The following is a 22,960-nucleotide window of genomic DNA, read 5'->3' on the forward strand; positions in this document are numbered from 1 at the left end:
GCATTGGTATTAGAAGTAATTTTATCCACATTTTACAGATGAGGAAACTGAGGAACAGAGAGGTTCAGATAATTAAAAAACTGCTCATACTTTGTAGTAGCGATTATGGCAAGTTGTCATAGAATGTTTTTCTTCAGTCTTTTAATATAAATACAGTGAGGCCATGGATCGTCTTATATATTTTTATATTTCTTTAGCACTGAGGAGAGTCCTGAGCCTCAACGGCATTCTCAATAAGTATTTGTTGTTTGATTGAAATAGCTTATATTAAAAAATACAGTTTTGGTTGCTGTCAAGTCAGTCCCAGGACTTCCCTGGAGGTGCAGTGGTTAAGAATCTGCCTGCCAATGCAGGAGACATGGGTTTACTACCTGGTCTGGGAAGATCGCACGTGCTGTGGAGCAACGAAGCCTGTGTGTCACAGCTACTGAGCCTGTGCTCTAGAGCCCGTGAGCCACGGCTACCGAGCCTGCGCGCCACAACTGCTGAAACCCATGTGCTTTAGGGCCCACGTGCCACAACTACTGAGCCCGCGTGCTGCAACTACTGAAGCCCGGGCGCCTAGAGCCTGTGCTCTATGGCAAGAGAAACCACCGCGATGAGAAGCCCGCCCCCTGCAACGAAGAGTAGCCCCCGCTCGCCGCAACTGGAGAAAGCCCGTGCGCAGTGGTGAAGACCCAACACAGCAAAGAAAAAAAAAGTCAGTTCTAATGGATTTTTAAAACAAATTTTATTTATTTATTCATTTATTATTTATTTATTTTGGCTGTGTCGAATCTTAGTTGTGGCATGTGGGATCTTTTTGTTGCGGTGCGTGGGCTTCTCTCTAGTTGTGGCCTGCGGGCTCCAGAGCGCTTTGCCTCTGTAGTTGAGGCCCGTCGCCTCTCTAGTTGTAGTGCGCAGGCTCGGTAAGTGCGGCTGTCAGGCTTAGTTGCCTCGTAGCATGTGGGATCTTACTTCCCTGACCAGGGATCGAACCCGTGTCCCCTGCATTGGAACACGGATTCTTAACCCCTGGACCACCGGGGAAGCCCCAGTCCCAATGGATTTTTGTTGTTGTTGTTTTGTTTTGCAGTACGCGGGTCTCTCACTGTTGTGTCCTCTCCCATTGAGGAGCACAGGCTCCGGACGCGCAGGCTCAGCGGCCATGGCCCATGGGCCCAGCCGCTCCACGGCATGTGGGATCCTCCCGGACCGGGACACGAACCCGTGTCCCCTGCATCGGCAGGCGGACTCTCAACCACTGCGCCACCAGGGAAGCCCCTCCCAATGGATTTTAAACATTGCTCCATTTTCCAGAAAGTTCCCTAGGTTCTCAGAAAGTCTCTCTTTTTTTCCCTCATTTTATCTCTTTTGGTAAGATCAGTTTATATGGAAATGTACCTTGATGGGAGCAGCAATGAATGATGTTCTTGGTCATGTGTTAGACTATAACCTTTTATATTTTCTGATACTATTCTTGACATTGATCAGAATGGGTTTATCAACTAAATTACTCATTACATGAATCAATATTTATTGAGCATTGATCACTTGCTATATGCCCGGCACTGTATTCCATGTGGGGAACACAATGGGGATTAAGTGGAATAGGCCATTAGCTTGATTTGAGTAGTATCAGAAAGAAGGTTCTGATAGCTACAGAAACCTCCCTTATAATTTGATTTATCCCTTTGGTTAATGAACTACTTTTTTAAATACAGATACTTCTCCAGAGTTAATACATTAGATTGCTATTAGTCACTCACATCTTATAAATTAGTTTGAGGCCCCAATGACAGCTAATAGGTTAGCTGCCATGAGGGAGTAACAGTTTTTTTTTTTTTTTTTTTTTTTTTTTTTTTTTTTTTTTTTTTTTTTTTTTTTGTGGTATGCGGGCCTCTCACTGTTGTGGCCTCTCCCGTTGCGGAGCACAGGCTCCGGATGCGCAGGCTCAGCAGCCATGGCTCACGGGCCCAGCCGCTCCGCGGCATATGGGATCCTCCCAGACCGGGGCACGAACCCGCATCCCCTGCATCGGCAGGCGGACTCTCAACCACTGCGCCACCAGGGAGGCCCGGGAGTAACAGTTTTGATGGATGAGGAGGGAAGGGGAAGATGACTTTGGGGCACAGTGCATTGCCAAGGAAAGGCCAATTTTGGGTATGATCAGAGAGCAAGTGGTATGAACACACAAGGCCTGCTAGGTACTGGGAGGAATGGATACAGGCAAGAGAAAGGAAGGGAAAACAGAAACCAAGGTGGTGAATGCTAAAGGCAACCTTTTCTTTGATCTTTGCTAAGATCAGCTTTCATAGTGTTTCTTGTGTCCATTTTCTGAGGTGTGCAAATAGTGGCCCTCAGAAGAGTCCTCAGAATTTTGGGGGGATTTGAATAGCCTGGATTCTCCTGGCTCATGCTTAGAGTCTGGCTTTGCTCAGGAAATCTTCCACCATGCTCCAAGCGTCTCATGGGCACATCTGTCTCCCCATTGATCACAGGGTTGCTTCAACAACCTTCCTCTCTCACTACGTTGTGTGGCCCCCTGAAACTTGACCTGTGACTAAAAAGAGTGACATTATTCCCCAGGGGAGTTCAGGTATTTGGTTAAGGATGTAATCTGGCCTGGGTTCCCCTAAAAGACCATCCAAATAGGTACAGAACAGTGTTACTCCAGATCCTTGGAAGAAGTCATGTTTCTACTTTCTCTGTATAATCTACAGCCAACATTTATTCATCATGTACTCTGGACCAAGGCATAAAAAAGTGCTTTGTGTGCAATGTCTTCGTGAATCCTTGCAGACAAACCAATGAAGTATAGGTACTATTTTTTTTTCCTCAGGCTATATCTGATGAAAAGGAGATCATGTTAGGATTACATTCAGCTGCAGCTAGTAGAAAACATTATATATAATGCCTCAGACAAATAGGACTTTATTTTCCTCATGTCATAGAGGGGGAAGGGAGGCAGTTCATGCCTGATATGGTGGGCTCCAGATGGCACCAACTCTTCATTCCACCCTCTTTAGCATGTCAATTTCTTCCTCTTGTTTGTTACCCTGTGATTACAAGATGGCTGCCCTATCTCTGCCATTGCATCAGCATTGCAGGAAGGAGGAAGAGGAAAGGCTAAAGCAGTGGTTCTTACCCAGCAGGCAGTTTTGCCCCTAGGGGACATTTGGCAATGTCTGAAGACATTTGGTTGTCACAAGTTGTGAGGTGGTGTTGCTAGTGGCATCTAGTATGTAGAAACCAAAGATGCTTCTAAACATCCTACAGTCTACAGGACAGCTCCCACAATAAGAATTACCTGGCCCCAAATGTCAATATTGCTAAGGTTGAGAAACTGTGGACTGCAGGCAGAGGGCACATGCCAGCTGAGTCTTCGTCTTTTAAAACAGATTCCTGGGAGTGCAACAAGGACTTTTGGTTATGTGTCATTGGCCAAAATCTCATCCCATAGCCAACTGTAACTGCAAAGGAAGTTGGGTGATGCAGCTGTTTTTTGTTGGGTCCATTGTCATCCTGAGAAGAACTGGGGTCTGATAGTAAGCAAGGGAAAGGAATGTGGATATTGGATATATAATAGGCAGTATTTGCTTCAGAAAAGTTAAGTACTTTGCTCAGGGTCACACAGGTAGTAAAGATCATTTGAGCCTCCTTTATTGAGGAAGAAGGTCCAGTTGTCATGTGCAGCCCTTTCTGAAGGTCTGTGTGAATAAGGGATAGAAATGCATGCACTGGTTATGGAAGACTCTGGAGTTTTTGATCAGCCATAAGCAGACTGGGAAATATTTCTTGCAGGATATAACATGCAGTCTGTTTTTTATATATCCCACTGTTCTCTCAGTGTTTGCAGTGGAACTTGCCTTTCCTTCTTGTCCTTATAACCCATGGAGTAATTGATTTCAGGCCTGCTTCACTAATGCTTTTCCCTTCACAAGCCATCAAGCTATTGGTGCTTCATTTCTTCCATTCTGAAAAAATTAAAAAGTGACGTGATCATTATTTGCTTTAAAGGGTATATCAGAGTTTATTCAGGAAAATAGGTGCCCTTCTAAGTGTGTCAAGCGGAAAGATGTTTAATATGGGGATTTGGAGGCTTATGCAGTCATCAGGAGGGCTGGGGAGTGAAGGGCAGAGCCTGCCAGTGGTCTCTGCTGCCCGCACACGAAAGGGCTCTTCTCAGGAGAATGCTTGGAAGCTGCTGCAAAGCTCTTTATCTGCTGTCTGCAGATGCCCATGTGCCTGCCCATAGCTACCAGCAGCGAGTGGATAAATAGTGTCTCCTCTGCTACTTTTCCAGTCTCCTATGAGTGCTTCTCATTCACAGAGTCTAACCTGCAGTCATGTCCCATGGGGTTTTGGGAGATGTAGTTCTGAGGCTTCTCAGGGAAGAATGTAGAACGGGGTGGGGTGGGATGATGTGGAAGTGACAACAGACTGTCTGGCAGAAGGAGCATTTGGGTTTGAATAGAGGCATAACAACACAGCACATTTTTGGGGAAGGAGAGTATTCTTTTCAGATGTTGGCAGTGTTGCTACTAGTATTATTTATCTTTGTGTTCTTAGATGAATAGAGATTCTTTGTATCATCATCCTGGCTCTCTTCAAGTCATGGTGTTGCTAAATAAATAATAAAAAAGGATTCAGTGACCTGCATATACAGTGCAGAAGGTAATATACTCTGTGCAGCTCTATAGTGCAGTGGGGGTCCCAGAGCGTGAGGTTTGAAAAACAATCCATGATTCACCAGCATGCTCCGGAAAGACCAGGGTTCAGAAAACAATTGTGGATGACTCAACTTGTATATTTCTTTCTTTTTTTTGAGACTATCTGGAGCTCTTTGTTATAGTTATTATGTATATGACTTGTGGCGAGCTAAGTATAGTGAAGAATTAAATACGAGGGAAGTAACAGAACAATCTCGGAACGAGGTAACCTGTAGACATATGATGTATTGTTTGGTGTTGGGGGCGAGTTGTAACCTCTGGTTATCCGCTCTTTGGGTCATATCAGGCTTTCAGTGTAACTCACAGGGTTTTGAAGGCAAAATTTGATCTGTGCTATATTTGAGGCTCTGGAACAGCAAAACCCATTATGACTGTGTCCTGCGGCACTTGTAAAATCCTCTCTGAGTCTTGAGTTTCAAGTTTCTGCTGATATTTAATAGTTGAATTATCTCAGGGCAGATAAGGAAAACATACTATCTTATCCTATTTATTTCTTGAGTGAGGAAAATTGGAAGGGACTGAGGAAAAAACTCATTACTAAGAGCAGTGTACAAAGGTCACTGGTTTTTGCTTTGCTGGAATAAAACCGATGTGTTTGGGGTTGCCTGGTGTCTTATGTTGGGACTTCTTGAGGCAGAGCTGGAGATGAGGATTTGTGTGCAGGTGATTTATGATTTATTCAGCAAGTGCTCCCAGGAGAAACCAGCAAGGGAATGAGGGAAGCCAGACTGGGAAGGGTGAGAGACGGACCAGGGTGCCATTTCAGGGGAAGTCTCAGATAGCCTGATCCTGTGGGGATCTCTAGAGGGCAAATTATACCTCACAGTGTGTCCTGAATTGAAGCAAAGGAGCTGGACTTTCGTATTCCTGCTACAGGCAGTCATTGGCTGAGGGCTGCTGGGATGGCAGTGGAGAAGGGGGCCCACGGCAGATAAACTCCCAGGAGGAAACTGTTTTGAGTGCAGGCAAGGTGTCCTAGTACCCCTAGGGCAGGCCTTCAGTCTCAGGTGCTGGCCATTAGAAAGGAAAAATAATACAGATGCTGGGGAGGGATATGCTGAGGTGATAAAAGGGATCCCAGGGGATCTGGGCAGAGGCTTGACACTGTGCTTACTCTTTGAGTAAGCTGTTCTTTTGTTTTTATGAAACCCTGAATCTGGGGAGAGGAGAGAGACAAAGTTTCTTGAGAGCAAGGGTTGGCAAACCTTTTCTTTAAAGTGCTAGAGAGTAAATATTTGAGGCTTTGTGAGCCAAAGGGTTTCTGTCCCAACTATTTAACTCTGCTGTTGTAGTGCAAAAGCAGCCATAGATTACATGTAAATGAATGGGCGTGGCTGTGTTCCAATGAAACTTTATTTATAGAAACAGATTTGGGGTTGGGAGCCGGGGCAGAGAGTAGATTTGGCTCATAGGCCATAGTTTGCCAGTCCCTGCTGTGGAGGCTCCTTGTATGTGCCTATTTTTCCTTTATCCATTGCCTATAAACTGTAAAACAGGGAATAAGTAGTATGTCTATCAAAAGGATGGTTGTGATGCATCTTAAAGTAGTCTGGACTCCCTACCTCCAATTTTTCTGGTATCCTGGCCATCATTCACGGAGTTGCACAGATAATTTCGCTGGAGGGTGACTCATCTCATTTTATTCCTGCTAAAAATATTTAGTTCTCTCTTGTCTGTAAAACAAAATATAGACTCTTAGCATGGCATTCAGGAATCCCTGTGATGTGGCCAAAGCTGGCTTTCTTGCATTGTTTTCTGTGTCCACCCCTTGTGCTTTCTTCTCCAGCTCCAGGAAACTACTCACCATCTCTCTGATGTGCTCTTTGTTTTTCGTCTCCCTGACTTTGCCCCTGCTGTTTGCTCTCCTGGAATGTCCTTCCTCTCAGCTCTGCATTTTGAAATCCCATCCATTCTCTAAGACTCAGTTTGGTCACCTTCTCCATTAAGCATTTTCCCCATGAGAAAATAATCTCTGCTATGGACTTTGATAACAATATTGTCTATAAATAAAATTATTTATAGACAATATTGTCTATATCTAAACCTTTATTTATCTTGTATTATATACTTATTTGCTACATTCACTGTGCTTTTAGTATGCTGAGGGCAGGGACTCACTTAGATTTTTTTTTTCTTTTTTGCCCTTCACAGTCGGTTACATATAGTAGATATTCAGTAAACGGAGTTTTCAGATGAAGGCTGCATTCCTGTGTCCTTTGATTATTAATGACTTAAGTGCTGAAACTCTGACATCATTTTTCTTTTTCCTTTTTATAGGCAAGAGCTGTTTTGGCAAAAGTTGGCTATCCTGAATTTATAATGAATGATACTCATGTTAATGAAGACCTCAAGGCAGTAAGTGCTAAATTTACTGTATTTTTTTTCAGGCAAGTTTTACTGGCCTCGGCCTTTCAGCTAACCCAAGTCCAGGCAGTTAAATCTGGTGGTGCCAAAAAGCACCAACTTTTGATTCATTCCTTGGCTAGATATCAGCCTCATTATGTCAGGCATATCACAAGATGTAGAGCAAATTCAAAATAAAGGAAGTGTCAGAAAGAATGTGTAGCTGAGTGGGTACCATAAAGCAAATGGACTTGGATTTGGTCTACTTTGATCATAAAGGAAAGAATTAAGCAAATTGAGTATTTTACAATTAGTGAGCATGTTCTAATGGTGAATGTATGATGTTTGTTGTTAAACAGTCTTTATGTGCTTCATTCATATTAAATGACTAGTAATAAACCTTGCCTGTTGGAAGTTAACTTCCTTAAACTTTATGAGTGTTTTGGCAAACTAAGTGCATATACATATGACTCTATAATTTATTGTGAGTTGGATTGTATATTTGCAGTAAGTTACTGATGGAGGAATAGTAATTCTTTTTTATTCCAGTATTTTGGGACATATATTTTCCAGTAGATACATTCATTACAGGCCTTTCTAATCATAACCACTGTTATTTTCCTTCCTACAGATAGTTCTGGTAAAGAACTTTTCTTCCTCACAAAAACCCCTGTTTTTATCATTCACTAGATTTCCTGGAAAAAGTAGTTTTTTGGAATTCACTGAATAACAGTGGTTCTGAGGTATAGCTCTTTCCTGAAACTGTGATTTAATAAGTTGCATATCTGTAAGCAATCCTAGCTTTATAGATGAACATTGGAATTTTATAAGATTATTCAAAAGTGAGTGAAAGCATTAATTAGAAAGTTTCTCAGTTGGGCTCCAAGATATAGCCTTCCAAAGTATTGATCCAGTTGCTGTGGAGGAAAATAATTGTGCTTCACAGTATCCCAAAGCTCAGACAGCCCATCTTATTATACATTGTTTTGATCCTGAAAAAATCTCACTATTAGCATGATAATTAAAGATACTGACACATTTGCCACGTTCATGTACATTATCTTTTAAGCCCCACACTGATCCTGTGAAATAGATGGTGTTTATCCCCATCTCGCAGAAAAAGACATAGAGACTCAAAGAAGTTAGGTGATTTCCTCAGTGCCATGCCAAGCGTCAGAGCCAGGACTGAAATCTGGGCCCAGGAAGCTCTACTTGTAATCAGACAAGGGGTTTTGCAGGGTTCTTGTCAGGCAGCTCTGCTGGAGGAACAGAGGAGTGAGGTGAAGAGTGGGTGGGAACTGCTTTCCCGGAGCTGGTTGGGATGGGATGAGTGAAGAGAAGGGAGGTCATACTGTTAGGTGACGAAGAAGTGATTCTGCCTCTTCCACTTGCTAATTGTTTGATCTTCTGCAGGTTATTTAACCTCAGTTAGCATTCCTTTGATTATCTGGATACTGGAGATAATAATAACCAAGTCTTAGTATTTTTGAGAACATTAAATGAGATTATATAAATGTAAAAGCACCTAGCATAATGTGTGGCATATAAGTCGTCTCCCCATAAATGATAGGTATAACTTTGTTCATCAGTATGAGTGCTATTGCTGCTAAGAAGGGCATCACCAGGGCACAAAGTACCTCAGCAGTAGAACCTGGATAATTACATGTGATTGGCAGATACTTGAAGAATGCGGGTGAGAATTTGAGAGGCAGTTTGGTGTAGTGGTTATGAACATGGACCCTGGAATCAAAGTGTCTGGAATTAAATCCCCATTCTGCCATTTCCTAGCTGTGCAACCTAGGGTAGGTTATGCCACCTCTCTGTGCCTCAGTTTCTTCATATCAAAATGGAGATAGTAATAATCCCTCCCTTATAGGGCTGCTATGAGGATCAGATAAATTAACATATTTAAAGTATGTAGAACTGACCCTGGCACAGAGTAAGCACACTGTTAAGTATTAGTTATGGCTTCTTCAATTTTTCACTTATGATAGTAAATTATTTTGGTTTAGAAATGAACACATGCAGTATCCATGTGCCTGAAATTGATTTAAGAGGCTATACAGATGGAACAGTCTCAGGCCTTAATCAAATAAGATAGCATTCAGGGCTCACTCACGGTGTTTAGTTGATCAAGTTTTGTTGGCAGTCTGCTGCTGTTTAAAGTGAATGCCCCCAATTTAAGGATTCAATAAATGTAGTATCTTTTGTGAAAAGAAACCAGACGCCAAACAGGATGCAGTGTTAGGTGTATTTCCTCATGTCTCTAGGGCCTGAACTGAAGCCATTATATACCAAAATTTTTAAGTACTTTTGTGAAGAAATGGCTTTCACCCAACTCATTGCCGAAGCAGACATAATTACACCCAAGAGTTTCTAACAGTTTAAAAAAGACAGTGAAAAAAATCCAAATACATGAAGTAAAAGTACATTCATGATCAGAAACTGATAGAGAAAATGAATAAAACCCAACCAGAAAATAGGTAAAGGATGCTTGATGTGACAGTAATAGTGTCACCGAGGTTAATAGCAAAAGGACTAAAGTGTTGCTGATACACACGGGGAGTGTGTTTTCAGTTTTGAGGAATATGTAGATAAGGACTACTGTTGGGCTTATGAGAAATTTCTGGTAATACAAGCTCTGAGCATGACAGGCTGTTACAAATGAAAAACAGCTTACTTTATTTGATGCAAGTGAAGGTGTGATTCATCAGGTACAAACACAAAAGGAAAGAGGATAGAGATTGGGGAATGGATTAGATGAAGGTCAAGGGAAAGGCTGAAAACTCAAGTTGGGCTCTTATGGAGATAAGAGCAAATGGAAAAGAACTTAAGAGGCAGATACAAAGAATTAGAAAAAAAATTTTTTTTCTCTTAGGATGACAGGGTAAACTGAGATACCCAGCAAAATATTGCTGAACACAACAGTCTTTCTGTAGTCTTTGAAAAGAACAAGAAAAAGGATGTGCCCTTTATCTGAGCCCCCAGTAGCATGCAGGAAAGCCTATTAGTTAGCCTAAAAAGATAGGCATCAATCCACGTTCAGACAAACCTTTTAAGGTGTACCTTCACTGCTCTTTGATGGAGACAGATGCAAGAGTGAGTTGATACCAATTTTGGGAAGATTTCTGTATCAGCCAGGAAAACCAAACCGCTTCAGGTATTTCAAAGAGAGGAGATATAATACAGGAAATAGGTTGGAAGGCAAAAATCAGGAAGGCGAGGTAAACCAGAGATTAATAACTTTTTTAGGAAGCAGTTACCACCGCTGTGTCTAGGGACACAAAAGGGAGGAGGTGGTGGTAACATTGCTTTCGAGAGCAGATGAGGAACTGCCACTCCAGAGCGGAGCTGGGGCTGTGGAAGAGGGACTGAAGATTCTTCCAGAGTCATTGTCGGAAGAAGAAAGAGGAGAGAGAGGGAATGAAAGAGAAAAAATACAGCATCCTTTCCCCTCCTGCCACCTGCTGATTTCCGCCAGTGCCTCCTATTGGCAGGAAGCCGACTGCAGTGGAGCCTGGGAAACATGGTTTTCAGATTCACAGCCTAGCATTATATTATAGAACGGAGTAAAAGGGTGGGCATGTATCTGAGAGACAGTAGGTAAATACTTGACCCCATTAGGCACGTCACTCATTGTGAAAACCAATGGAAAATTGCAGTAGGAGCTAAAGTCAGAATCACACCTGGCCTCCATTTACTTAGGAGAACTGGATGTGGGTAATTTTTCAGAAAAGATCAATGTTTCTGGTGAGTGATACATACATCAACATAAATATGCACATGGAGATATGTAGATAATATGTGAACCCACATAATATTCTTTGGGGCGGGTCTTGGTCTGCTCTTGCTAGTGGAACACTTGTGTGTTTATGTGTGTATATGTTTTTTGTCTGCATAAATGACAGAGAGTGCTCCTGCCACTATGCAAGAGTGAGGTGATATTTAGGTGGAATGCTCCAGAAAAACAGGGTGTTAAAATATTGAAATAATTCTGTACTACTTGGTAAAAACAAAATGAAACATTGCCGCCAGTTCGCTCAAGTGATCTCTGACCCCCTATGACCATGGAGAGCAAGAGTGGGCACTGGAGGGAGGTGCACTGATGCCCACCGGCCTTCTAGCCAGTCCTCCGTAACTCCCGCACACGAAGGTGGGACACGAAGTCCCATCTTCATGTTCCACTGGCCGCAGCAGACCAAGACCTCCCCTTACCCCCGGTGGTGGCAGCAGGGCATCTGGTTTCATCTGGTTCCTGGTTGGTGTGCTAGTTGGTGCTCCCTCAGAGTCACCCTTACGTGAATGCCTGTGGGAACTGTATCTTCCACAGTGTTCTGTATACTTAGGTTGTTAAACATTTTGAACACCACTCCGTATGTAGGTGTGTATATATGTATACATACATACTACTTACGGCGAAGCCATCTAAACACAGCAATCTTGTGTATTACTTTGCTATTTATATATTTATTTTATTTAAATACTTTTTTTGTTTTAATTTTTGGCTGCGTTGGGTCTTCGCCGCTGCGCGCGGGCCCCCTCCAGTTGTAGCCAGCGACTGTTCGTTGAGGTGCGCTGGCCTCTCGCTGTGGCAGTGTCACTTGTTGCAGAGCACGAGCTCCAGGCGAGCGGCCCTCAGTAGCTGTGGCTCACGGGCTCTAGAGCGCAGGCTCAGTAGTTGTGGTGCATGGGCTCAGCTCCTCTGCGCGTGAGGATCTCCGCACGTGAGATCCTTCTGGACCGGGCCCGGAACCCCCCCCTCCCCCGCACTGGCAGGCAGACTCCCAACCACTGCGCCACCAGGGAAGTCCGACTTTGCTCTTTAAATAAGGGAAAACATAATTCTAAAATCTGGATTACATTAAGCATTCAGAGTTCTTTGGGTGCCTAAAATAAAGTCTTTCTTAGAGGTATTTGGATATATCGCTGAGTATGTTTAAATGGATTTAGCTTAAAAAGTGTTCTAGAATCTATACTTCCTATTGGCTTATGTAGTATCTTATCAACTTGTATTTACTGGTCCTACAGAGAAGCTGAACACATTTCCTTGTTCTGCCCTTATTATGTGTTCCTCACCTTTGGGGAGGGTAATAGCTTTATTCTTCCATTTAGTCTGTTGCATTTGTGCTAGGCATCTAGGATAGGATTTCCACAAAGAGAAAGTCAGATTCCCCTAAATTTTATGATCTGGACAGCTATTCTTAGGAAATGACATGGGAGCCCCAATTAATTCCCCAAAGGTCACTCAATTGAAAAGTCAGGAGGTGGAATTGATTGAAAGTCATTATCAACTTGACCTAGATTTTCACCAGTAACTGAAAGGACAAGAGACTTTTGAGCCAATTATTGTCGCTTTCACAGTTTAAACATTTTTTTTTGAAGATTACAAGTGGTTCTAAAATATTCATGCACATTCATTCTTGTTGCTATCTCTACAACAAGCAGAACTTTCCCAATGGTTGCTAGGTTTCATAGTTTTTTCTCGCTCAAGGCCCTATTGAAATATTTGAAATTATCAAAGTATTATCACATGGTGGAAAATTTGAAAAATAGAGAAAAGGAATGAAAAAGTCCCTGAATGTTGGTACTTGAACATAATAGTATGTACTTCTGTTTTAGTGTATTATTTTATCTTTCTATTTTTGTATAGCTGTAATTGATGCTCATATATAATTTTGTATACTGACCTTTACAGTTAACATATTGTTTTGTCCTTGTCTTCCATAGCCTTCATTACCATTATTTTAACAGCTGTCTGATATTAAGTAAACTGTACCTTGATTTATTTAATCACTGCTTCTCCTCCCACTCGTAATTCTTACCTTCTCCTCCTCCTTCCCTGCACTCTCTTTGTTGAATCACCAGTTTTCTTATTAGGACCAATGAAAATAACACTGAAGTAGGAGCCTAATGATTTGGACTGTGTGACTTGGCCAAGTTCCATAATCTCTCCATCGTTGTTTCCCATCTGTCATATGGGAATAACAGCGGTTGGCCCTTCCTTACTCCCAAACACTTAACCTGTCTTACAGGAAAAAGTAAAAATTGTCCCCTGTTACCTGTGATGTCCATTAAATAAATGAAATAGATTAACTGAACCAGGCTAAGAAATAGAAAATATGCTCAGTTTAATAATTAAAACAATTTAAAATTTATCCTTCTAAACATAGGTAAGATGTTGGCAAATTTGTAATCACTTGCCTCTGAGTTTTGCTCCCCATGACCATTTTCATGGCTATGGTAGGACCATAATTATGTAAAGTATTTTTAGACTTGGAACTCTTCTTCTTTAGGAAATTTTTGGGTGGTTTTCCATTTAATGTCTGTAGAACAACCTGAATGTCAAGTTTTTGTTTTCGAATGGAACAGGAAAGCACCACTATTAGCAGACTCTTCTGAAAGTAACAACTGACCCCATTGATAGTACAAAAAAAGTTAATATTTTTTTAACATCTTTATTGGAGTATAATTGCTTTACAACGGTGTGTTAGTTTCTGCTGTATAACAAAGTGAATCAGCTATACGTATACAGATATCCCCATATCTCCTCCCTCTTGCATCTCCCTCCCACCCTCCCTATCCCATCCCTCTAGGTGGGCACAAAGCACCGAGCTGATCTCCCTGTGCTATGCGGCTGCTTCCCACTAGCTATCTATTTTACATTTCGTACTGTATATATGTCCATGTCACTCTCTCACTTCGTCCCAGCTTACACTTACCCCTCCCCGTGTCCTCAAGTCCATTCTCCACGTCTGCGTCTAAAAAAAAGTTAATTTTTTTTTTTTTTTTTTTTTTTGCGGTACGCGGGCCTCTCACTGCTGTGGCCTCTCCCGTTGCGGAGCACAGGCTCCGGACGCACAGGCCCAGCGGCCATGGCTCACGGGCCCAGCCGCTCCGCGGCACGTGGGATCCTCCCAGACCAGGGCACGAACCCGTGTCCCCTGCATCGGCAGGCTGACTCTCAACCACTGCACCACCAGGGAAGCCCAAAAGTTAATATTTTTGAAGGCAATTCCTTTGGGAGAATTTTCCGGAGCACGCTCTGAACCCAAGAACATATCTGAATTTTCTGTCAGTTACAATCATATTCTGAAAGTTCTGGCAGAGCTGTCTTCGGAACAAAAGCTGAAAAAAGGTTGCACACTGGACACGTCTTTAAACTGTGTGATCCGGGAACGCATTAGAATCGCTACTTAGGGTTGCTTCTTTTTTTTTTTTTTTTCAGTACGCGGGCCTCTCACTGCCGTGGCCTCTCCCGTTGCGGAGCACAGGCTCCGGACGCGCAGGCTCAGCGGCCATGGCTCACGGGCCCAGCCGCTCCGCGGCATGTGGGATCCTCCCAGACCGGGGCACGAACCCGCGTCCCCTGCATCGGCAGGCAGACTCTCAACCACTGCGCCACCAGGGAAGCCCCTAGGGTTGCTTCTTAAAACAAGGAGCTTACTCTGTTTCTTCTGAGGCTGAGTATAAACATCTATCTAAAATACAATCGATTGTAAGATTTCTTTTTATTATGGAGCATCTCAAACATCAGAAAAGTATGTAAAATCGTATTTTGAACACCTCTAGCTTTAACAAATATTAAACATATTGCCATATTAGCTGTATACATGTACACACACATTTTAAATGAATAAAGCAGTTACATTGGAAATTCTTTGTGTAGTCCTCCTTGACCTAATGTCCTTCTTCCCTGCCTATCTCCTTCCCTAGATACGCTCTCCTGAATTCAGTGTTTCTCATTCCCATGCATTTCTTTATGCTTCTGCTGCATAGGTATGTGCCCATAAACAGCATATAGTATTGTTTTATAAGTTTTAAAATTTTAAATTCTCTAATACATACAACTTGTCTTATTTACTCAGCATTGCTTTTTTTTTTTTTTGCTGTACGCGGGCCTCTCACTGTTGTGGCCTCTCCCATTGTGGAGCACAGGCTCCGGACGCGCAGGCTCAGCGGCCATGGCTCACGGGCCCAGCCGCTCCGCGGCATGTGGGATCTTCCCAGACTGGGGCACGAACCCGTGTCCCCTGCATCGGCAGGCGGACCCTCAACCACTGCGCCACCAGGGAAGCCCACTCAGCATTGCTTTTGAGATTATTTCGTGTTCACACATACAGACCATTTGTTTAGACTTCTGTGTGGTTTTCCATTATGTGATTATATCACGATTTATTCATCAGCCACCTCCCCTAAGAGGAGTGAGGGAGGGACAGTTTGAAGTCTTATCTCTGTAACTTGTTGGCCAAGTAGAACACCAAAGATGCCAGGAATTGATACTTTCATTCCTGCCTTTCTTTCTGTGCCATTAGTTATTTTATTCTTTTCTTTATATTTTGGCCTGGTCCCCTGGAAAGATTGCTAAGATGAGTCATTAACAGAAGTTACTCTGCAGACAAAATGAGTACCCATGATATGTTAGGGAAGAGAGAAACCTGAGCCAGACACTGGCCAACAAATAGGCTGCTGTCAAGTCTGTAACTGTCAAGTTGTGTATATTCATTCATATCTGTAATGTGATGCCTGTGGGTCTCATATACCTTCATTTGCCATATTTTAATTTTTCCTTTTAAAAGAGTATCATAGCTTAAATTTACAAAAATATTACAGCTAATAAGAATATGATTACTCTTGGTTATTTGCTTATTTAAATGTGTATTTTTCTTATTTTATTTGCCACAGTAGTATATTTTAAAACCAGAGCATTAGGGATCACTACAAACCACTGCTTTTACTGTTACATGGATATTATTTACAATATTTAGGTTAAGTACTGCTACTTTTGTAGATAGAGTGCCTATAGAATTAAAACTGTCTGCCATTCTCCTTCCAAAAAAAAGAAAAGGAACTCAAGAATCAATTATGTCTTTCTCCCTATTTTAATAGGCAACATTGTTGTGAGCCATCAACTTCCTTTTTTTCCATGTGAGCTATATAATCTATGCTTTGCCTCTGTAATTTCATGAATCTTCAGTGACCAGAGCATTTTTTGACCGTTGATAGATAATTTCAATTAATAATCAAACTAGGGCCTCCCTGGTGGCGCAGTGGTTGAGAGTCCGCCTGCCGATGCAGGGGATACGGGTTCGTGCCCCGGTCTGGGAGGATCCCATATGCCGCGGAGCGGCTGGGCCCGTGAGCCATGGCTGCTGAGCCTGCGCATCCGGAGCCTGTGCTCCGCAATGGGAGAGGCCACAACAGTGAGAGGCCCGCATACCACAAAAAAAAAAAAAAAAAAAAAAAAAAAAAAAAAAAAAAAAAAAAAAAAAAAAAAAATAATCAAACTATTCTACTGACTCCATTGTGCTTAGGGTAGAAAATAAGTCTGAATCACTTTCATTTTTTTTTCCTTCATGAACAAATACTGATGACAGTAAATTAGATTTTAACATTTGACTAAATCATCATCTGTGAACTAAACGAGGTTTCAGCTGAATAAACTGAATGTTATTAGAAGAACCTATGTGACAAATAAATAAAGTACACATTTTTAGAAAAGATCAAGGACTCATGTGGGCGAAGAAATTTCAAACCTAAGATAATATGTTCTGTAAAGGCTAAGGTAGATTTTTCAGTTATAAAGCAAATGAAATGCATTGTAAATTACTGCAGCTTCTCGTTTTTTACTGTCATCCAGAAATGACCATATTGATTTTTAGGCTTTTTATTTTAAAAGAAAATCACTGAGATTAAATTTCATGGCTTTGTGAAGACTGGGTTAACTGGTGATGGCTGAGAGATGATGTGAGGAGTGCAGCGTCTCCGCTGCACGCTCATTTGTGCGCTGAAGTCTTTTTTTTCAGAGCCATCTTTTATCTGCACTTAGAACAGTGATGGTTGTGGTTTGTTTTATTCAGATCAAGTTTTCAGAATCTGACTACTTCGGCAACGTCCTGCAAACCCGAAAGTATTTAGCACAGACTGATTTCTTCTGGCTGAGAAAAGCTGTTCCAAAAACAGAGTGAGTAAGAAAAAGTAAAAAAAGAAAGAAAGAAAGAAAAAAAAGTGAAATAGATAAATATGTTGGTGGGAAGTGGAGTTTCTTTAGATCAAACTTTGTAATTCCCCTCAAGTCAGAGTAGCTGGCTTGCCAGTTATTTTTGTTTGGCAAAATTTGTGTTATGTTTTGGCAACTCTTATTTCTGATATTATATGAATCAGTTGTTCAATCTAATTATGACTACCCTACTCCTAGCATCAACACATATAAAAAGAAGGCTTATTAAGATGCAAATGTTCAAATCATTTCTAGATCATGTTATGAATATATATATATAAGCAAATTTCTCTAGAATTTCACACTCAGGCAGAAACTTTTGAATATCTTAAAAACCAAATATTTAAAAAGTAAAGTATGATTACAAATGTAGAAGTAATTGTATACAGGCATACCTCATTTTATTGCACTTGGCTGTATTGAACTTTGCAGACAGTGCGTTTTTTACAAATTGAAGGTTTGTGGCAACACTGTGTTGTCAGATGATGGTTAGCATTTTTTAGAGATAAAGTATTTTAAAATTAAGGTATATACATTTTTTTAGATATAATGCCATTGCACACTTAACAGACTACCATATAGTATAAACATAACTTTTATATGCCTGGGAAACCAAAAAATTTGTGATATTTGCTTTATTATGATGCTCTGGAACTGAACCTACAATCTCCGAGGTAGGCCTGTGATTATGAAGTAACTATAGGATCTTTGTTGAGGTAATGTGTGTCAAAGAACTGATAGCTGTATTATTTTCCTTCAGTAGCAGTTATGATTTATATCCCTCTTCTCAGCAAGCGGTAGGAACTTTTCCTACAGGTAGGGAAGTTTCACTAGGAACTATTGGGGTCAGGGCCAGTCATGATTTTCTTCCCTAGCAAAGTGTGAATGATGATGATGATAGCAACTAAAAATTATTATGTGTTTATAATGTTCCAGGAAGTGACTTACATATTTTAATTCATTTTATCCTCTAGTCAATTCTGTGAGGTGTAGGTACTATTTATTACCCCCATTTTACAAAATGAACAAGAGGCTTACAACTGAGAAATTCTTCAGCTCAGGTTTAGATTACTTTCTGTTCTGCCTGCTGGTATTACTCTGTTCTGCTATGACCCAATTCTCCAAGGTTGTTTTCTCTCTCTTCTCCGGATTGGATTATTTCTATTGATCCATCTTCAGATTCACCAGTTCTTTCTTCTGTATTCTCAAATTTGCTGGTGACTCATCAATACAATTTTCATTTTGATTATTGCACTTTTCAACTCCTGAAGTTCCATTTGTTTTTTTTAATAGTCTCTATTTCTTTGTTACGACTCTTTGTTGTCATTGTCATCATATTTTCCATTAATTGTTTGAATACAGTTTATTTTAATTCTTTGAACTAATTTACAGTTGCTACTTTCAAGTCTTTGTCTGTTAAATCCAACATATGGGTTCACTCAGAGTCAGTTTTTATTGATTGCTTTTCTTTACACTTTTTCTTCCAGCATCATTTTTTGTCGTTGTTGAAAATGACATTTAGGATAATGTATTGTAGCAACTGTGGATTCTGATTTATTTTTCTGAGGCTTTTTTAAAAGTAACTTTCCTGGACTAACACTGTAGAATCTGTCCCTGCTATAGTATATGGCCATAGATGTCTCTACTCATTTTTTAAATTCTCATTTTTATTTTTTAGCCTCACTTCATGGAGGTTGTCCCTGAGTCTGCATAGCTTAGTCGTCAGCCAGGGATCAGGGCAGAGCTTGTGCTCAGACACTTTGAACCTGTAGGGCTTCTGCCCCCTGACAGTTGATCTGTGTGGGGCTTGGGTGTGCATTCAAAGTCACCAGCCCTTCCCAGCCACCCTTGGAGTTTACTTTCTACTGGGCTCTCTTGGGTCTCCCCTGTACACATGCCTAGTTTCCCAGTCAGTCAGGGATGTATGGAGAGCTGATCTCACCCTTCTATGACTCTTTCAGTTCCACTGTCTCCCTTTTAAATTTCTGGCTGATCTGTCACTTTCCCCAATGGGAACTGTAACTTCAGGCCCACAAAGCTGTGGGTTTTCCTCATTTGTTTTCTACCAGGTTTATCACTTTCAGCTGGCATAGTTGCAAGTTTTTACCCCCACCCCAAGTGAGTTCACCCCCTTTGGCAGCAAAGCTGCTGGTTTTCCAGCCAGCCCTATCCTAATAAAATAAGTTCTTGCTGATTGAGCTGAGAGGGATGCTAGTAGTCCCAGGCAAGAAGGCCATAGACTCCTGTTCTACTTCCTCTTAAGTTGTAGCAGTTTTTCAAAATTAAACATTTTTCAATGTGTTGTTTGCCTTTGATCAATTCCCAGAGCCCTAAAATGGTTGTTTGTTGACAGTTTTGTCCATTTTTATACTTTTTTTTTTTTTTTTTTTAACAAATGAGGCAATTTATTAACCCAGCATCTTTTGTTCTAATGCTTCTTGTTGGCAGCTGCCACCTGTCCAGTGATTCTGTCCAGATCTCTCTGTCCCTGAGGTATTAGTTTGTGGCCCCCATCTTGGTCCTTTTCCACCATTCTCAGCCCCTCCAGGGCTTGGAGGACCCGACGGGCCACTCTCTTGGAGCCTCTGCTGAAGTGGCTGGGCATGACACCATTTCTCTGACGCCCCGCATAGATCTTGGTCATGGATCCAACCCCAGCGCCGCCCTGGAGGTACAGGTGCTGTGCAGGCAGCTCGTGTGTAGAATCAGTTCTCATCATAGGGAGCGAGCTCTTTGTGCTTGACCGGCTTGACAGTGTCCACCCATTCAGGGACTTGCAGCTCCCGGACTTTCTGAGGAAGGCTGCCAGAGCTCTGACAAACTCCCGCTGGTTCACGTCTTTTACAGTAACTCCAGGCGTCGTGTGGCCTCCAAGCTGCCAGCCAGGGGAAAGGTATACTTGGCTTTTGTGGAAAGAATTTGTGACCTTTTCATAGTGTCATAGCTGGAAGCCTGACTTCCATGGCCCTTTTTTTTTTTTCCATGGCCCACGTTTTAACCTTGTCTGATATTCTGGTCTCCAGATCTTTGGCTGGCTCTTTTAATGCTCTATGGGTCTCTCGTTACTCCCTCTTCCAACTCCCTCCTCTGTTCTGGCCTCTAGAAAAACTCTAGGCCCTTTATCCTCCCTTGGCTTAAGCTGTGATTACCGCCTCTCCCTCTTAGCCATGGGTCCCATCTAGCCATCCTGCCCTCTGCCCTTCAAATCTTCTTACAGTATGCGCCTACAGAGTAAGTTAAAAGTGTTCGACCTTCAGGAGTAGGCCTAAAGCTGAGCTATTCCCCTGGCCTATCCGTGACTCCCCTCCAAGGCACAAAGGAAGAGAGCAGAAGGCTTTCAGACTTCTTTGGAAAAATGACAGAGAGCTGACGTGAAGCCACCGGCTCCACTGTCCTTGATGTTCTCCTCTCGTCACGGTATCTCTCAGTCCATCTCGCCTGTTTCATTCCCAGCCTAAATTACTCAATAGAAATTTTAGATTTAGGATTCTAAAACCAGTTTCTCAAATCTCACGACTTCAAATAGTCTCCAGTATCTCAGTGAGCATCTACATGTAATATGTAAATCATCCTGCCCTTTCAGGTCTACTTCAGATAAGTTCAAACTCTTGTCTTTGCAACTTGTGAAAAATTAAAACTTCGCACCAGTATTTTTGTGAACTTTCAGGGTCTTCTCAGGGCTTCTTCTATATTGGAGACACTGCCAAGTTAATTCTTTAATTTCAGAATGTCATTATTCGTTTGGGTGTATAGCAAGGCCTGGGTTGCTAATTGAAAAGCTCCTAAATGTGTCATTTTTAACATCATCCTAAAATACTGATGGGCTGTAAGATTCTAATGGCCTTGACTATTTCTAATATTTATGCCTTGGAAAAGTGCTGGCTGACTGTGGGCTTAAGCAAACTGTGTGACTTGTGTCTTTTTCTTCTCTGTCAATGAAAACAAATACCTCTTTCACAAGGACGTTAAATTGGTTAATATTTCGGGAAGAGTTCTCCTGGAATGAAAATCAGTGCAGTGCTAGTAATTCCTCAGACCATATGTCTATATCAGGGAAAACAGTGTTAGGAAATTTAAGATTCTCTTTGCATGGTAAAGTGATGTGACAGTCATTTTTTTAGAAGAGATTTCAGGTGGGTCCTTTTTCAGGCACTGTGGGGAATTTTAGCTTTATGATACCCATTGACTTTAATTGACATCTTTTAGGTCTGAAAATTCATGAGTTAATCGAATGAGGATGATTCTGGAGTAGCTCCACTACACTAGTTCTCTTTGAACAGCACATCCTGGTTATATTTCCATAAAGCCCTGAAATAACATTTTGCTTCTTTGGGGGTATAGGAGATAAACACCCTTTATGTTTCATTCTCATGCAATCCATTTTAGCTGCACTAATGTGCATTAAGAAGTTTCTAACACGATGGGAAATGTCAGCAAGAATGAAATTAATTGGGTAGTCATCCCTGAAGGTACATATTTAGGGGTTGGTTCTCAGAATTGTCACTTCATCAGCTTGCTTAAAAATAGAGGATTTACTTCACTGCTCAGCTTGAGTCAAAAGTAATTTCTTTCCCTCAGGATCCTCTTTCTTTGACAGAAATGATTTTAAGCCAGCCTCCCTATTAACTCACTCTCATTCTACTGTGACCAAACATGTCTGGATTTTTTTCTCTATCTTCTGAAAAATATGTAAAAATACATCAAATGTCTATACAAATTATAGTCCTGCCCAGAATTATCTACAGCATGGAATGGGATGGATACAATCTATAGGATATGTGAAATAAATCAATAAATACTCTATGGTTTTTCCATTCCATATTCCCTAGACTATCTTTAAGAGTTAATAGGTAAAATGTAAAACTTTAGCCTGATGTATATCTATTTTATATGGTCCAAAGAAATCAGGGTATCAGTGTCTTTTGCTTTAGATTATTGCATTTCATCATCACACTCTTTTTATGTATCCATTGTCCAGTATAATTTCATCTCCATATATATATATATATTTTTTTTTCGGTACGCGGGCCTCTCACTGTTGTGGCCTCTCCCGTTGCGGAGCACAGGCTCTAGACGTGCAGGCTCAGCGGCCATGACTCATGGGCCCAGCCGCTCCGCGGCATGTGGGATCTTCCCGGACCGGGGCACGAACCCATGTCCCCTGCATCGGCAGGAGGACTCTCAACCACTGCGCCACCACAGAAGCCCAATCTCCATATATTTTTGAAATTTATACGAGACCTCTTCCTACCTTATCTACTAAATCCTTTCCCAAACACAGACTGCAGGAACACCCTAAAGACATAATAAAAAGAATTTAAAGCACTTGAATGACACTGTTTATCTAAGTAGATGTATACATAGCAATACATTCATTTAAATAGATTAAATGAATTTTTGCTCAGCATATACCACTTGGGCAATAGTCTTAGCCCATAAGGAACTTAAAATCTTGTTGGGAGGTAAGTTGTGCAAACTCATATGCCTTCACGGCCCAATCAGGTAACAGATGTTGACCTAGACAAGTGTAAATGATAGGGAGTGGTGGAGACCATGGAGAACTAGTGATTGTATGCCTCATTTAAAGGAATTCCAGTTCGGTACTTTTAAAAGCCATTGTGTTGGGCAAATAAAACATTTTTCTGGGAAAATTCAACCCATTGGGTAGGACTTAATCTGTGGACAGCCAGCTTTTCAGTGTTTCAGTTATCTCTTGCTGTAATGAGCTGTGTAATAATGAACCACCCCCAAAGTTAGAGGATTAAAGCAACAGTAATTATTCATTTTTCTCTCATGGTTCTGGTGGTTCTTGCTCATGGTGTTGCATGTAGTTGCAGTCAGATAGTGGCTGGGACTGGAGTCACATGGGAGGCCTCCTCTCCTAGTCTAGTGGTTGGTTCTGGCTGCT

General features: G+C 41.6%; 1 protein-coding gene and 1 pseudogene across 2 annotated transcripts in view; one reads left to right on the forward strand and one right to left on the reverse strand.

Annotated features, from left to right (window-relative positions):
- PHEX (phosphate regulating endopeptidase X-linked) overlaps positions 1–22,960 on the forward strand; it is a gene marked incomplete at both ends in the record, with an annotated part of 202,797 nt that overhangs the window by 130,259 nt on the left and 49,578 nt on the right. Inside the window, 2 exons of the mRNA XM_079727783.1 lie at positions 6,990–7,067; positions 16,913–17,016. Of these exons, the coding sequence (XP_079583909.1) occupies positions 6,990–7,067; positions 16,913–17,016 (182 nt within the window). The remainder of the gene's footprint in view (positions 1–6,989; positions 7,068–16,912; positions 17,017–22,960) is intronic.
- LOC307069043 (small ribosomal subunit protein eS19-like) lies at positions 19,430–20,221 on the reverse strand (annotated as a pseudogene). The gene is made up of 2 exons: positions 20,202–20,221; positions 19,430–19,955 (listed from the first exon to the last, which is right to left on the reverse strand). The product of its transcript is annotated as a small ribosomal subunit protein eS19-like (transcript).

Source organism: Hyperoodon ampullatus, assembly GCF_949752795.1.
Source record: "Hyperoodon ampullatus genome assembly, chromosome: X".
Lineage (NCBI taxonomy): Eukaryota > Metazoa > Chordata > Mammalia > Artiodactyla > Ziphiidae > Hyperoodon > Hyperoodon ampullatus.